Raw genomic sequence first — 11369 nt, 5'->3', positions numbered from 1 at the left:
CGTAATGTCTCGACAACAACTCCACTTATGATGGATTAATGGGTAGTATAGCCATAGTTCGTAAGAGGTCGTATCGAGGTTTAGACGAGAGTGCATGAATTGGTGTTGTCCCTACAGTTTCAGACATTTAATTTGAAAACTCGATTTTTGACCTTTTAACCTGAATTAATCGATAAACCAAAACCGAACGAGAACCGAAAGAGATCCAAAATTACGTCGGATATAGGCTGGTCCTAACTTTGTTACTCAAACCGAACCAAAACCCAAATAACCAAACCAAACTTTCTAAATACATGAACGGATGCTAAACCAAACCAAAAACCAAAATAACTGAACTGAAACCAATCCAAACCAAACCTTCATCAAAAATCCAAAACGCTTTAAAAATGAAGTAGTCCATTAGAAAACAAATTATATAATTAACAAAAAAGTCAAAATTATTTTATATGGCCAAAATATTAATTCGATTAAATATATAAATTTTAGTTTTTCTATGCAATATTTTCTAAATAATCTTTATATAAACTTATCATGCGCAAGGTGCATGTATCCTAGTTAATTATATAGCATAGTTTTTAAAATATTTCACCTAGAACTAAGTTAGGTCCAACTTATATTTTTGTTTTAATAGTATTGATTTACCCTAATCAATTTTGGAAGGGTTTAAAACCTAGTTGGAAAGTAGTGAGTATCATTTAACTTTGGGTTTTACTGGTATTCTGGAAACAAGAGGAACAAATAGAAAAGGAACGTAAAGAAATAAAACTGCAGGAATAAAAAGAAATAATTGTTCTTTCTCAAATTTAACAAATAATATTTTTAAGGGTCCGACTGGTGACCATTCTGGAAAGAACAGGAACGAATAGGAAATGAACGTAGAGGAATAAAATTGCAGGAACGAAAAAAATATGGTTGTTTTATCCCATATTTAACAAGGAATAACTTTGTTCTTTATTTCTTTACAAAAAAAAAGGAATAGTAGGAAATGAGAAGGAAAATTTATTCCTTCTGAATGGTGAATTTTTTTAAAAATGTTAGGGAATGCATTATTCCTTGTCGTTCATTGGTCACCATTCATACCTTGTTCTTTATTTCTAAAGTATTCTAACGGTGATAGTTTTTATGAAACTTAGGAAATGCATTTTTCTTTCTTTTATACTAGTAGTAGTGGAATATTCCTGTCTCCTGGATAAAGTCAGAGTGCACAAAAAAAATGGATAAAGTCAGAAATGGAAAGTCAGAGTTGTGGGCCCCGCAGTCGTATTCAAACCCCAGCAGCACGTAGGTTCTTGGAAACTTCGTACTCTCTAAAAAGGCTGACCGAAAACCCTAGAATATTAGTCAGTATTATCGCCTCTTTGACCGGACCAAACAAAATATATCCCTCGCCGATCAAAAACCCTAGAAGTTTAGTTCTCGCCTCTTGTTTCTTAAGATCGTGCCCTGTGTTATGTAGGTTTGATTCGCTCTCTCCACTTTAATCGTGAGAGGAGAAGAGAAGAAGGAGATCACGTTTGTTCTGTTCTGTATAACGGTTTGCTTCTCGTTGACCCGTATCGATTCTTTTTGTTTGGTCTGAAAGACAGATTCTTTGTCGGAGATGGCGAATTCGTGTTTGAAAGGAGGTCGATTCAGCGCACCAGGGTTCCGGTTTCACCCTACGGATGAGGAGCTGGTGGTGTATTATCTGAAGAGGAAGATCTGTGGGAGAAAGCTTAGGATCAACGCCATCGGTGTCGTTGATGTCTACAAAGTGGATCCTACCGAGTTGCCTGGTAATTTTCATATCCTTTTACTTTACTCGATTCTCACGCTACGCTTTAGATCTCCTTCACATGTGGTTCTCTGTTTGCTTTCTTAGGGTTTGCTTTGTGATCGTTACCTAAAGGCTATATAGTTTTAGGATTTTGTAGTTTTCTGGTTAATCAGTTTGATCATTGACTTGTTTGAAAAGTAAACGATCGTATCACAATTCGTATGTACAAGCTTTGATCTTACTTATGTTAACATGATTTCGTTTTGTAAAAAAAGAAACCAAGAAACCATACAAAACGAAATCATTTTAACATAAGTAAGATCAAAGCTTGTATATACGAATTGTGATACGATCGTTTACTTTTCAAACAAGTCAATGATCATTTTAACATAAGTAAGATCAAAGCTTGTATATACGAATTGTGATACGATCGTTTACTTTTCAAACAAGTCAATGATCATTTTAACATAAGTAAGATCAAAGCTTGCACATACGAATTGTGATACGATCGTTTACTATTGACTTTATTTATTATCCATAACGTTTAGGTTTTGATTCATTTTTTTTTCCCAAAACTATGAACACATGTATCTGCGTTGAAATTAGTTTTCTAACAGAACTGAACATGAGGCAGGTCTGTCGGTATTGAAGTCTGGAGATCGGCAGTGGTTCTACTTCACTCCAAGGAACAGGAAGTATCCAAACGCAGCTAGGTCGAGTAGAGGCACTGCAACTGGGTATTGGAAGGCTACAGGGAAGGATAGAATCATAGTGTACAACTCAAGATCGGTAGGACTCAAAAAGACTCTTGTTTTCTATAGAGGTCGTGCACCTAATGGTGAGCGTACTGACTGGGTGATGCACGAGTACACCATGGATGAAGAAGAACTCGGCAGATGTAAGAACGCCAAGGTAATTTTTAATAATAGTCAACATTATATGTTGGTCTCCTTCGTTTGTATTAACTAATATGCCTTTTGGATTTCAGGAGTATTATGCTCTTTATAAGCTGTACAAGAAAAGTGGGGCTGGTCCCAAGAACGGTGAAGAGTATGGTGCTCCGTTCCAAGAAGAAGAATGGGTCGATGATGATGATGATGATGATGATAGAGAAGATGCAGATAATGTTACTGTGCCGGATGATCATGTGGTCCGTTACGAGAATAACCCTCGTGTGGATGATGGTGTTTTTGGCAATCCTGTCGATGTTCGGTCAGATGATTTCAACAAGCTTCTCAACGAGATCCCATATGCACCAGGGCTTGCTCCAAGACAAATGAACGACCTTTCTGGTGTTATGCAGGTCAGTTTCTTCTCTCTTTTAATGTGGTTTAATATGCCTCATTTTGTAATGCTTTCCTCACTAAATAGATACTTGTACTTGCAGGTTAATAACGAAGAAGAGATACAGAGCACGTTGCTGAATAATTCTTCTGGTGAGTTTCTTGCCCCCTCGGAAGTCGGAATGTTCTTGCCAAATTACCAGCCAAACAGCATGCACTCGAGCTATCAGTCCCATGCAGCAAACTCATTTGATGCTACTGAGGTCAAGTCAGCTTTCAATGCATCTGGTATGGCACCTTTTCTGTTTGAGAAGGAGGATTACATTGAAATGGATGATCTTCTCACCCCTGAACAAGGAGCTGCTTCAGTTGAGAAGCCTGCACAGTTCTTGAACCCCGGTGAATATGAACACTTTAATGACTATGACCAATTGTTCCATGACGTCTCCATGTCTTTCGATTTAGAACCTGTGTTTCAGGGAACTTCCGCAGATCTGACTTCTCTGAGTAATTTTGCTAACGACGGAAGGCAGCACTTCCTTTATCAACAACAGTTTCAGAACCAGACCCTTGAGAGTCAGGCCAACATCTTCATGGATCCTAACCCAAATGTCAATCAATTTATTGACGATATGTGGTTTAAAGATGCTCAGGCTGATCTCTATGATCAAACACAATCTTCTTCTCTAGCGTTTGCTTCACCTTCATCAGGTACTTGAATGCTTTTTCCTGCATTAGTCTTTCACCTGAACCAAGACATGTATTTATATATCAAACCCTCTTGTATAAATCGTTATATGTAATAACCTTTAAACCATTCCTCTGATACTTGGTGAATACCAATTTGTTTAGGTGTGATGCCTGAATCCAAGAACCCTGTTATGAGTGTTAATGCCCAAGAGCAGGAATGCCAAAATGGTAGTGAAACAAGGACTCAGTTCTCATCAGCTATGTGGGCCTTGCTGGAATCAATACCTTCAACACCAGCCTCTGCCTGTGAGGGTCCACTTAATAGGACCTTTGTGCGTATGTCTAGCTTGAGCCGAATCAGGTTCAATGCGACGTCAGTGACTACTAGCAAAGTTACCGCAGCAAAGAAGGGTATCGGAAACAGAGGTTTTCTTCTCTTATCAGTTGTGGGTGCTTTGTGTGCCATCTTCTGGGTGTTCATCATAGCTACAGTTGGAGTCCAGGGGAGACATCGTGACCTAAACTTAAGTTAGAAGAAAACATGATGCGCATTTAGTGGTCATGGAGTTGACGTATGATGAGTCTTTGATTATGTATAGAGTTTGAAAGAGTTGCGAAAAATAATTCTTAACTAAAGGGTTTCTTCTCTTCTTCCTTATTTATGCTGAATCACAAATTAATCATAATATGTAGCGTAGCTTCATTAGATGCATAATAAGAAAAGTCATTTTTGCATTCGAAATAAAGCCACTTGGCTGAGGATGGAAAACATGCGTGCTACGTCACTTCTTATGTTAAAATTTTAAAACAGACTACAGATTTGATCACCATGATTAAAAGATCCACAAGTATGACCAAACATCTCAGTGGAGTTGAAAGAAATTGTAGAACTACAAAAGAGATTTCTCTGGCCGAAATGAAATTGCTGAATTTTTTAGTTAAAACGGTTAGATCTTTCCATAAGAAATTTTATTTTGTTGATTGTTTTATTTTGATTTGGTTTTCCAAATTACTTCTGTTTAAATAATAGAATGACTTTTTGTTATAAACAAACAATTTTGCTCATGCTCCAGCTGCTGTTTTTTCGATACTGAAACTTATAAGAAATTATCTACATTCGACTATTCTATCAATAACACACAAATTAGCTCAAATATTTGATTATTGAAAGTTGATTAACGATTTTGTCAGAAAATGAACAAAAAATATTGATAATTATATACTTTGTTTTTCAAAAAAAATTTAAAATATTTTTTTCATTATTCTAATTAAATATTAAAAATGCAACAAAAAGTTAAATGTAAATAAGGGCATCATATTCTTAAACATAAATCCGCTCTTTCATTCCTTTAAACATGTTATTTAAGAATCTTCTCCGCGAGACACGTTTATCTGGAACTAAAAAACCAAACCGAACCGAATAAAAAAGAGGTTTGGTTCGGGTTTGGATTTTACTAATTATTCGAACGGATCATATATCTCTAGAACCAAAGAACTAGAGCCGGAGTGGAATCGAATCAAAAACCGAATGGATACCCAAATTTCTACAATTATATGCTTATAGATATTAACTATATTTAGTTTTAAAATAATTAAATAATTTTAAAATACCATTTATAAACCGAAATAACAAAAAAAAAATACGAGAATACTTTTTATCCGGAAAATTTAAAATTATCCAATTTTTTATCGAAAAATCCCAAAAATCTGATATTTAATTAAAAACAAATTTCTGAATTTAAACCCGAATTAACCAAAAAACAAAATCAAACTAGAACCGAATGAGATCAGAAATTATCTCAGATATTAGTAGATTCCTAATTTTGTTACCCGAATAGACCGAGAATAAAAAAAAAACTAAATACCCAAATGGATCCTAAACCTCTAGAAGCAAAGAACAGAACCAGAACCGAGAACCGAATGAGCAGGGCTAACCCGATATATTATAGGAAAATATTTCTTCAATAATGGGCTGGAACAGAACGTTCATTAAGGCCCATACAGTTCTGGCTAAGTCCAAATAATCGAAAGGGTTAGCGATGTAGCAGACAGAAGCTGAGAGACGACATCAAACAGCCAACAAAAATCACTCAACCCTTGAGAAAAATTTCTTTGCTTTTTTCCCTTTATTCTCTCTAGCGGATCAAACTCTGCAAGAGCTTCAATCAAAACTGTACCTTCTTCTTCATCAAACCAAGAGAAACACTTGCATTCATTTCCAAGCTGTCACAAGGTTCAAATTGCATTTTAAATCTCTATTTCACATCTGAATCGATTATTATGGAGTTCAATTATCATATCTCAGACCTTTAAACACGGACATCCATAAAATTGTCGACCTGGATTTTTTATCAGTCCAAGCTTGACTTATACTCGCCGGTAATCCACAGAAACACAATCTCTGAAAAGAATTTTGGCTATTCCTAGACGATTCCAAACCCACTTCCATCTTCATGTTTTTGTGGCTGAGAAGTGAAGAAATTGTGAAAGAGAAGAAGAAAAATAGATAGGATAATGGGTTGGGTCGATTTTAATAGTTGGATTCAGATTCGAACTTGGACATGTTAAAGTTTCAAATATTCGATTTGATTCCAAAGAGTTTCACTAGATCTAATTAGCACTGCAGAGATACATTTCAAAGAGTTATGTAGCTGGAGACACATTTTAATATTTCAGATGGTTTAAGATGCATTTGCCAATAGTTGGTGTAGCTACAAATCTTTTTCTAAGAAGTAAAGAACCTAGCCTGAAAGCCGATGGCTAACCAGATCTATTATAGGAAAATATTTTCTTGAATAAATAGGGTGGAACAGAACGGTCATTGAGGCCCATACAGTTCTGGCTTAGTCCAAATAATCGAAACGGTTTGGGAAGTAGGAGAGAAGCTAAGAGACGACATCAAACCAGCCAACGAAAATCACACAACCCTTGAATAAAATCTCTTTTGCTTTTTTCCCTTTATTCTCTCTGGCCGATCAAACAATGTTTCAATCGCAAGATGTTTCTCTCAGTATCATGTAGGATTGATTAGCCTTCTCTTCTGAATCGTGTAACACGACGAGAAGGGGAACTAGGGTTTTCGACTTTGCTCCTCGTTGGCCCAAACCAGCTATCTTTATCTACCAAGAGATGGGTTGTGATAGTTACGTAGATGGCGGATCCTTGTCCAAATTCGTGTTTCAAAGAGGGTAAATTCACCGCGCCAGGGTTTCGATTTCACCCGACAGACGAGGAGCTTGTCATGTATTATCTCAAGAGGAAGATGTATAGAAAGAGGCTTACAGTCAATGCCATCGGCTTCGTTGATGTTTACAAGATAGAACCTGATGACTTGCCTGGTAATTGGAGTATATCAAATTCGTGCTTATGTTTTCTCAGTCTTTTTTTTTTTTATATTTGGGTCTCTGAAAGTTTACATATTTACTGGCACAGGTCAGTCGGTGTTGAAGACAGGAGATCGACAGTGGTTCTACTTTACTCCAAGGAGCAGAAAGTATCCAAACGCAGCTAGGTCGGGTAGAGGCACTGCAACTGGGTATTGGAAGGCTACAGGGAAGGATCGAGTCATTGTCTACAACTCCAGGTCGGTAGGACTCAAAAAGACTCTTGTTTTCTATAGAGGTAGGGCACCTACCGGTGAGCGTACTGACTGGGTGATGCATGAGTACACTATGAATGAAGAAGAACTCGACCGATGTACGAACGCCAAGGTATTTATTACCATCATCTGTTCGTCCCTTTCTTTTATTTGTTCTAAATTAGTGTTTGATCGGAAAACGGTAAATAATAAGATGTGGGTTTAAACAAAGACGTCTTATTAATGGTCGGAGAAAAACGTTCAGTCGGTTACAAGGGAAAAGAAGAGAGTGCGACAGAAAGGAATCCGGTGGCTCGACGAGCTACCGGAAGAGTACTACTAACGGCGAGATGAAGCAAAGGTGAAAACCCTAATCTAGCCGTCAAGTGTTAGTCAGTGATTTCGGATCCTTTTCTCGTTGTCTCTCCATTCCCTTATATAGACGTCCTGATACCTCGTCCTTGACCTAATTTACGCCATCTTGGTGGGCCTCCTCTACTGGGCCGAGAAGCCCGTAGGCGTCCGAGCAGCCGCTGAGCCGAACGTACTTCAATCGATGATGATCAACTAAAAGTACTCAAGAGTCAAGCCGAGAGACCTGACTCTTGAGCCGACCGATCGAGCCGTCGCTCTTCCTAATCCGGGCCAGGCCTTCCTATTCCTCGGGCCTTGTGGGATGGTCAAATCCATCCTCTACAGTAAGTCAAGTCTCCCCTAGTCCATTAGTGAGCGAAGTGCTTTCCAGCTCTTGATGGATTCTAATGTTTGAAGGTTTGAAGGAATAGGAGGCCTGTCGGAAGGTTGGAGCGGTTGGTTGATGAGTCGCACAGCGTCGTTCTCTCGGAAGCGAGCAGTAGAGGCTTTTATCTCTTCTTTTGGTCGTCGTGTCGCAGGAAGGGTTCTGGAATATTTCCACTCAAGGCCGATTAGTCGCGGATATTCAGATCCCGACTGGCATATCTAGATTAACCGTTGGTTTATTCTAATTTTAAGATGACCGACATCCGATTCAGACGAGAAGCCGAACCGTCGCGAAGGTCCGCTGGACATTTGGGAGAGTTTCAAGGCCCATTTAGGCCCGTTTAGGCTTAATGACGACACCTCGAATTCCCCCCTCCTTTTTTTTTCTTTTAAATGTACCGAGAAGTCGAAACGTCGCGAGGGTCCGCTGGATTTTTAGGGAGAGTTTCAAGGCCCACCTAGGCCCGAATAGACCTAATAATGATGCCTCGAGTTCCCCCCTTCTCTTTTCCTTATAAATAAGCCGATCCCTTCTCATTTCTTCAAGTTTCCTCCGCGATCAAAGGTACTTTCTCTCTCTCCTTCTTTTATCTCTCTAAGTATTATAGTCTTCACTCAACGCGTTCTCCGCCGCCTTGTTCTATCATGTCGTCGGCTCAGGGGTTATCGAGGCAGCAAAAAGGGAAATCGGTTGCGGCGGCATCAGCTCCGGCAAGGGGTTCTGGCGGAGGTTGTATCGGGGGTCTCGAGTCGACTCATCACGAGGCGATGATGGATACGGTTGATTTGTCTCGCTCCCAGAGACTTTTGGTCGCAGATGCCACACGGCTTGCGAGGGAAGGGAGCGAGAACGTCGTCGTGAGGGACGCGACGGAGTGTGCGAGAGACGGGCAGAGCGGGGCGGTGCCCGTTGATTCAATTACCTTGAGAGCTCGCGCAGTGGAGGGCGATCCTTCAGAAGATGACGACTTTGAAGCCGAGTTGTTTCCGAAGACCTTCTATCCTGAAGGGATTTTCGAAGAGCTTCCACGACTACATCCCGACTTATTGCGCCCTGCTTTCGTGGCTGGTCAAGATTGGGACGGTGTGGAGGAGACTAAGTCGACCCTGAGAAGCGTGAAGAGGGTTCTTCGGGCCCAGAACGCCACAGGCGTGACTTTCCTCATTCCTACGAAGGAGAAAAGACCTTGGTCTCCTCCGATCGGGTACCAAACAGTTTACGAGTCTTATTTCCAGGACGACACTTGCTGTTGGTTCCCCATCCCGCGACTGATCACCGCGTACGCTAGGCGGCGAGATCTCGCGATTAGTCAGTTACTGAACGGCTCGCTGCGATTAGCCGTCACCTTATCAGTTCTGGCGGAGCAGATTGATATGCCGATGAGCGTCAGGTCGTTCGAGGAGATGACCTCGATAACCGATCTGAAGGACGGAACCTACTTGGTAAAGATGCGACCAAACTGCAACGTGTGCGCCGGTCATCCAAACAAAACGCAGAATTGGCAGCGCTCCTACTTCTTCATTAAGTCCGACGACTCGGCTTTCGAGGAGCCTCCTCAAGAAGATTATCGGGTTCTTTGGAACCGTTCTTGCGGTAGAATATCCTGTCGCGAACTACATACGACTTGTCGATTCTAACAATGTCGCGAGCTACGTCTGATTTTGTTGATCTTAACGAAACTTTCTTTTTTGTTGTGCTCGCAGTTGGCCATCCCACTTCTCCAGTCTATCCTGAGGACTTCCTAAAGAGCGTTCGGGCCGTCGCTTTGCTTCGGATCTACCGTTGGTCCGAGATTATCGTTGAGAAGATTCGCGAGCTTAAGGATCGGATCGCTCGAAGTGCGTTCTCTCGCCGTTTCTAGTTATTCTTTCGATCGCAAAGTTTATTTATCGGGTCCTGACCTTTCTGCCTTATGTTTTCAGGAGAGTGGAGATCTGACATTCCGACCGTTCTTCCTATTCGCACCAAGCGACTAGATATCTTCCCGAAGGACATCCAGAACCAAATTTCTGAAGCAAAGAGGATGGGAACTCTTCCCGATTTGAGCGCGATGTTAGCCGCCCAGCTAGGACTGGCTAGCGAGGAAGGACCCTCAGCTACGGTTCCTCGCACGGTTTGCCCTTCTGGCGCTAGAAGCGCGGGGAAGGGTAAGAAAAGGAAGAGGGGTGGCTCGGGAGTCGAGGGGAGCGCCGAGGAGGCGAGCGACGTTCCTCCTTCCGGCGAACCCAAGAAGAAAAAGAAGACGAAGAAGAAGAAGAAGAGGACGAAGAGGCCTGTTGACGAGCAGTCGGAGAATCCCGAGGAGCCAACTGAGATTGAGGAGGGTGATGTTCAAGAAGAAGAACTTCAACCCGAAGAGGAGGCTCCTGAGGCTGAAATCTCGGGAGAACGGGACGACGCGGCGGAAGCTGGTGAAGGGGAGGAATCTGAAATTCCTCTTAATGTCGCTCGTCCGGACGGTTCCGAAGATGACAGCGGGGAGTCGCCGCTTTTGATCAGGAGACGCAACGGCGAGGTCGGTGATGAGGGGCGATCTCCTATTCTGGCGTCTTCTCGCGAGGGAACTCCGGTTCCCATTGGGGAAGGGGTCGCTCAGATCGGCACTTCTTCTCGCGGCTCCGCTATCTTGAGGAGGGTGCCCGGAGTCAACTTTCCAGACAAGGTTTCGTTTCACTACGAGGGACCGGCCCCTCTAGTGTACGTCCCCGAGAAGTGTGGAGAGTTCCTTCGCCAATTAAGGGGGAGGGCGAAACCTTTGCCCGCTGTGAAGGACCTCATTTTTGGGGGTGAATACGAGGAAGCCGCGCGGGCCAAGCTGCTGGTAAATGACTCGGCCCCTTCCTCTTTTTTTTTTTGCTTCGTCCTTTAACTTTTTCTTACAATTTTTATCTCCTCGTTTGTTTAGGGGGATAGTGCGACGAACGTTGTGATCGATAAGTACGACACCGCCCTGAAGGGAGCTTTGGGCGAACTCGAGCTGGCTAAGAAGGAGCACGCGGCGAAAGAGGAAGCTTCTGCCGAGGGCTGACGTCGAGAGGCTTAACGGGATGGTTGCTCGCATCATCGCTCGGAGAGATGAGCTCAAAGCCGAGTTGGAGGTATCTCGGGGAGTCGTTTGTGAGCTCGAGCGGGAGAACGCCGATCTTGAGGGCGAGAAGGTTTTGCTCGTTGAGTCTCATGAAAGAGAGATGAGGCGCCTCAGGGATTCCAGGTTCCTGGAAGTGACGAGGGAAAGAGGAAGAGTCGAGGCCGAGATGGCCAGAAAAGCTAATCGTCGCTTCGCTAGGATTCGCTCCCGAGAAGAGCGACGAGGTCCCTATG

General features: G+C 42.1%; 2 protein-coding genes across 3 annotated transcripts in view; both read left to right on the top strand.

Moving 5' to 3' along the window:
- Positions 1–1339: 1339 nt before the first annotated feature.
- Positions 1340–4464, top strand: LOC106343522 (NAC domain-containing protein 16-like). Its single transcript, XM_013782761.1, has 5 exons — positions 1340–1775; positions 2391–2668; positions 2745–3059; positions 3144–3750; positions 3892–4464. The coding sequence occupies exons 1-5, from the start codon at positions 1601–1603 to the stop codon at positions 4260–4262; spliced, it is 1746 nt and encodes a 581-aa protein (XP_013638215.1). The 5' UTR covers positions 1340–1600; the 3' UTR covers positions 4263–4464.
- A 1334-nt stretch (positions 4465–5798) lies between these two features.
- The window catches only part of LOC106344140 (NAC domain-containing protein 17-like), a 13661-nt gene continuing 8090 nt past the window's right edge, over positions 5799–11369 (top strand). For both annotated transcript variants that reach the window (XM_013783534.1, XM_013783535.1), the window contains exons 1-2: positions 5799–7067; positions 7162–7439. In XM_013783534.1, coding sequence (XP_013638988.1) covers positions 6881–7067; positions 7162–7439 — 465 coding nt within the window. In that variant the 5' untranslated portion in view covers positions 5799–6880. The remainder of the gene's footprint in view (positions 7068–7161; positions 7440–11369) is intronic.

This window comes from Brassica oleracea, chromosome C5 (assembly GCF_000695525.1).
Source record: "Brassica oleracea var. oleracea cultivar TO1000 chromosome C5, BOL, whole genome shotgun sequence".
In the NCBI taxonomy this organism is placed as follows: domain Eukaryota; kingdom Viridiplantae; phylum Streptophyta; class Magnoliopsida; order Brassicales; family Brassicaceae; genus Brassica; species Brassica oleracea.
This window is presented reverse-complemented; position numbering and strand designations above follow the sequence as displayed.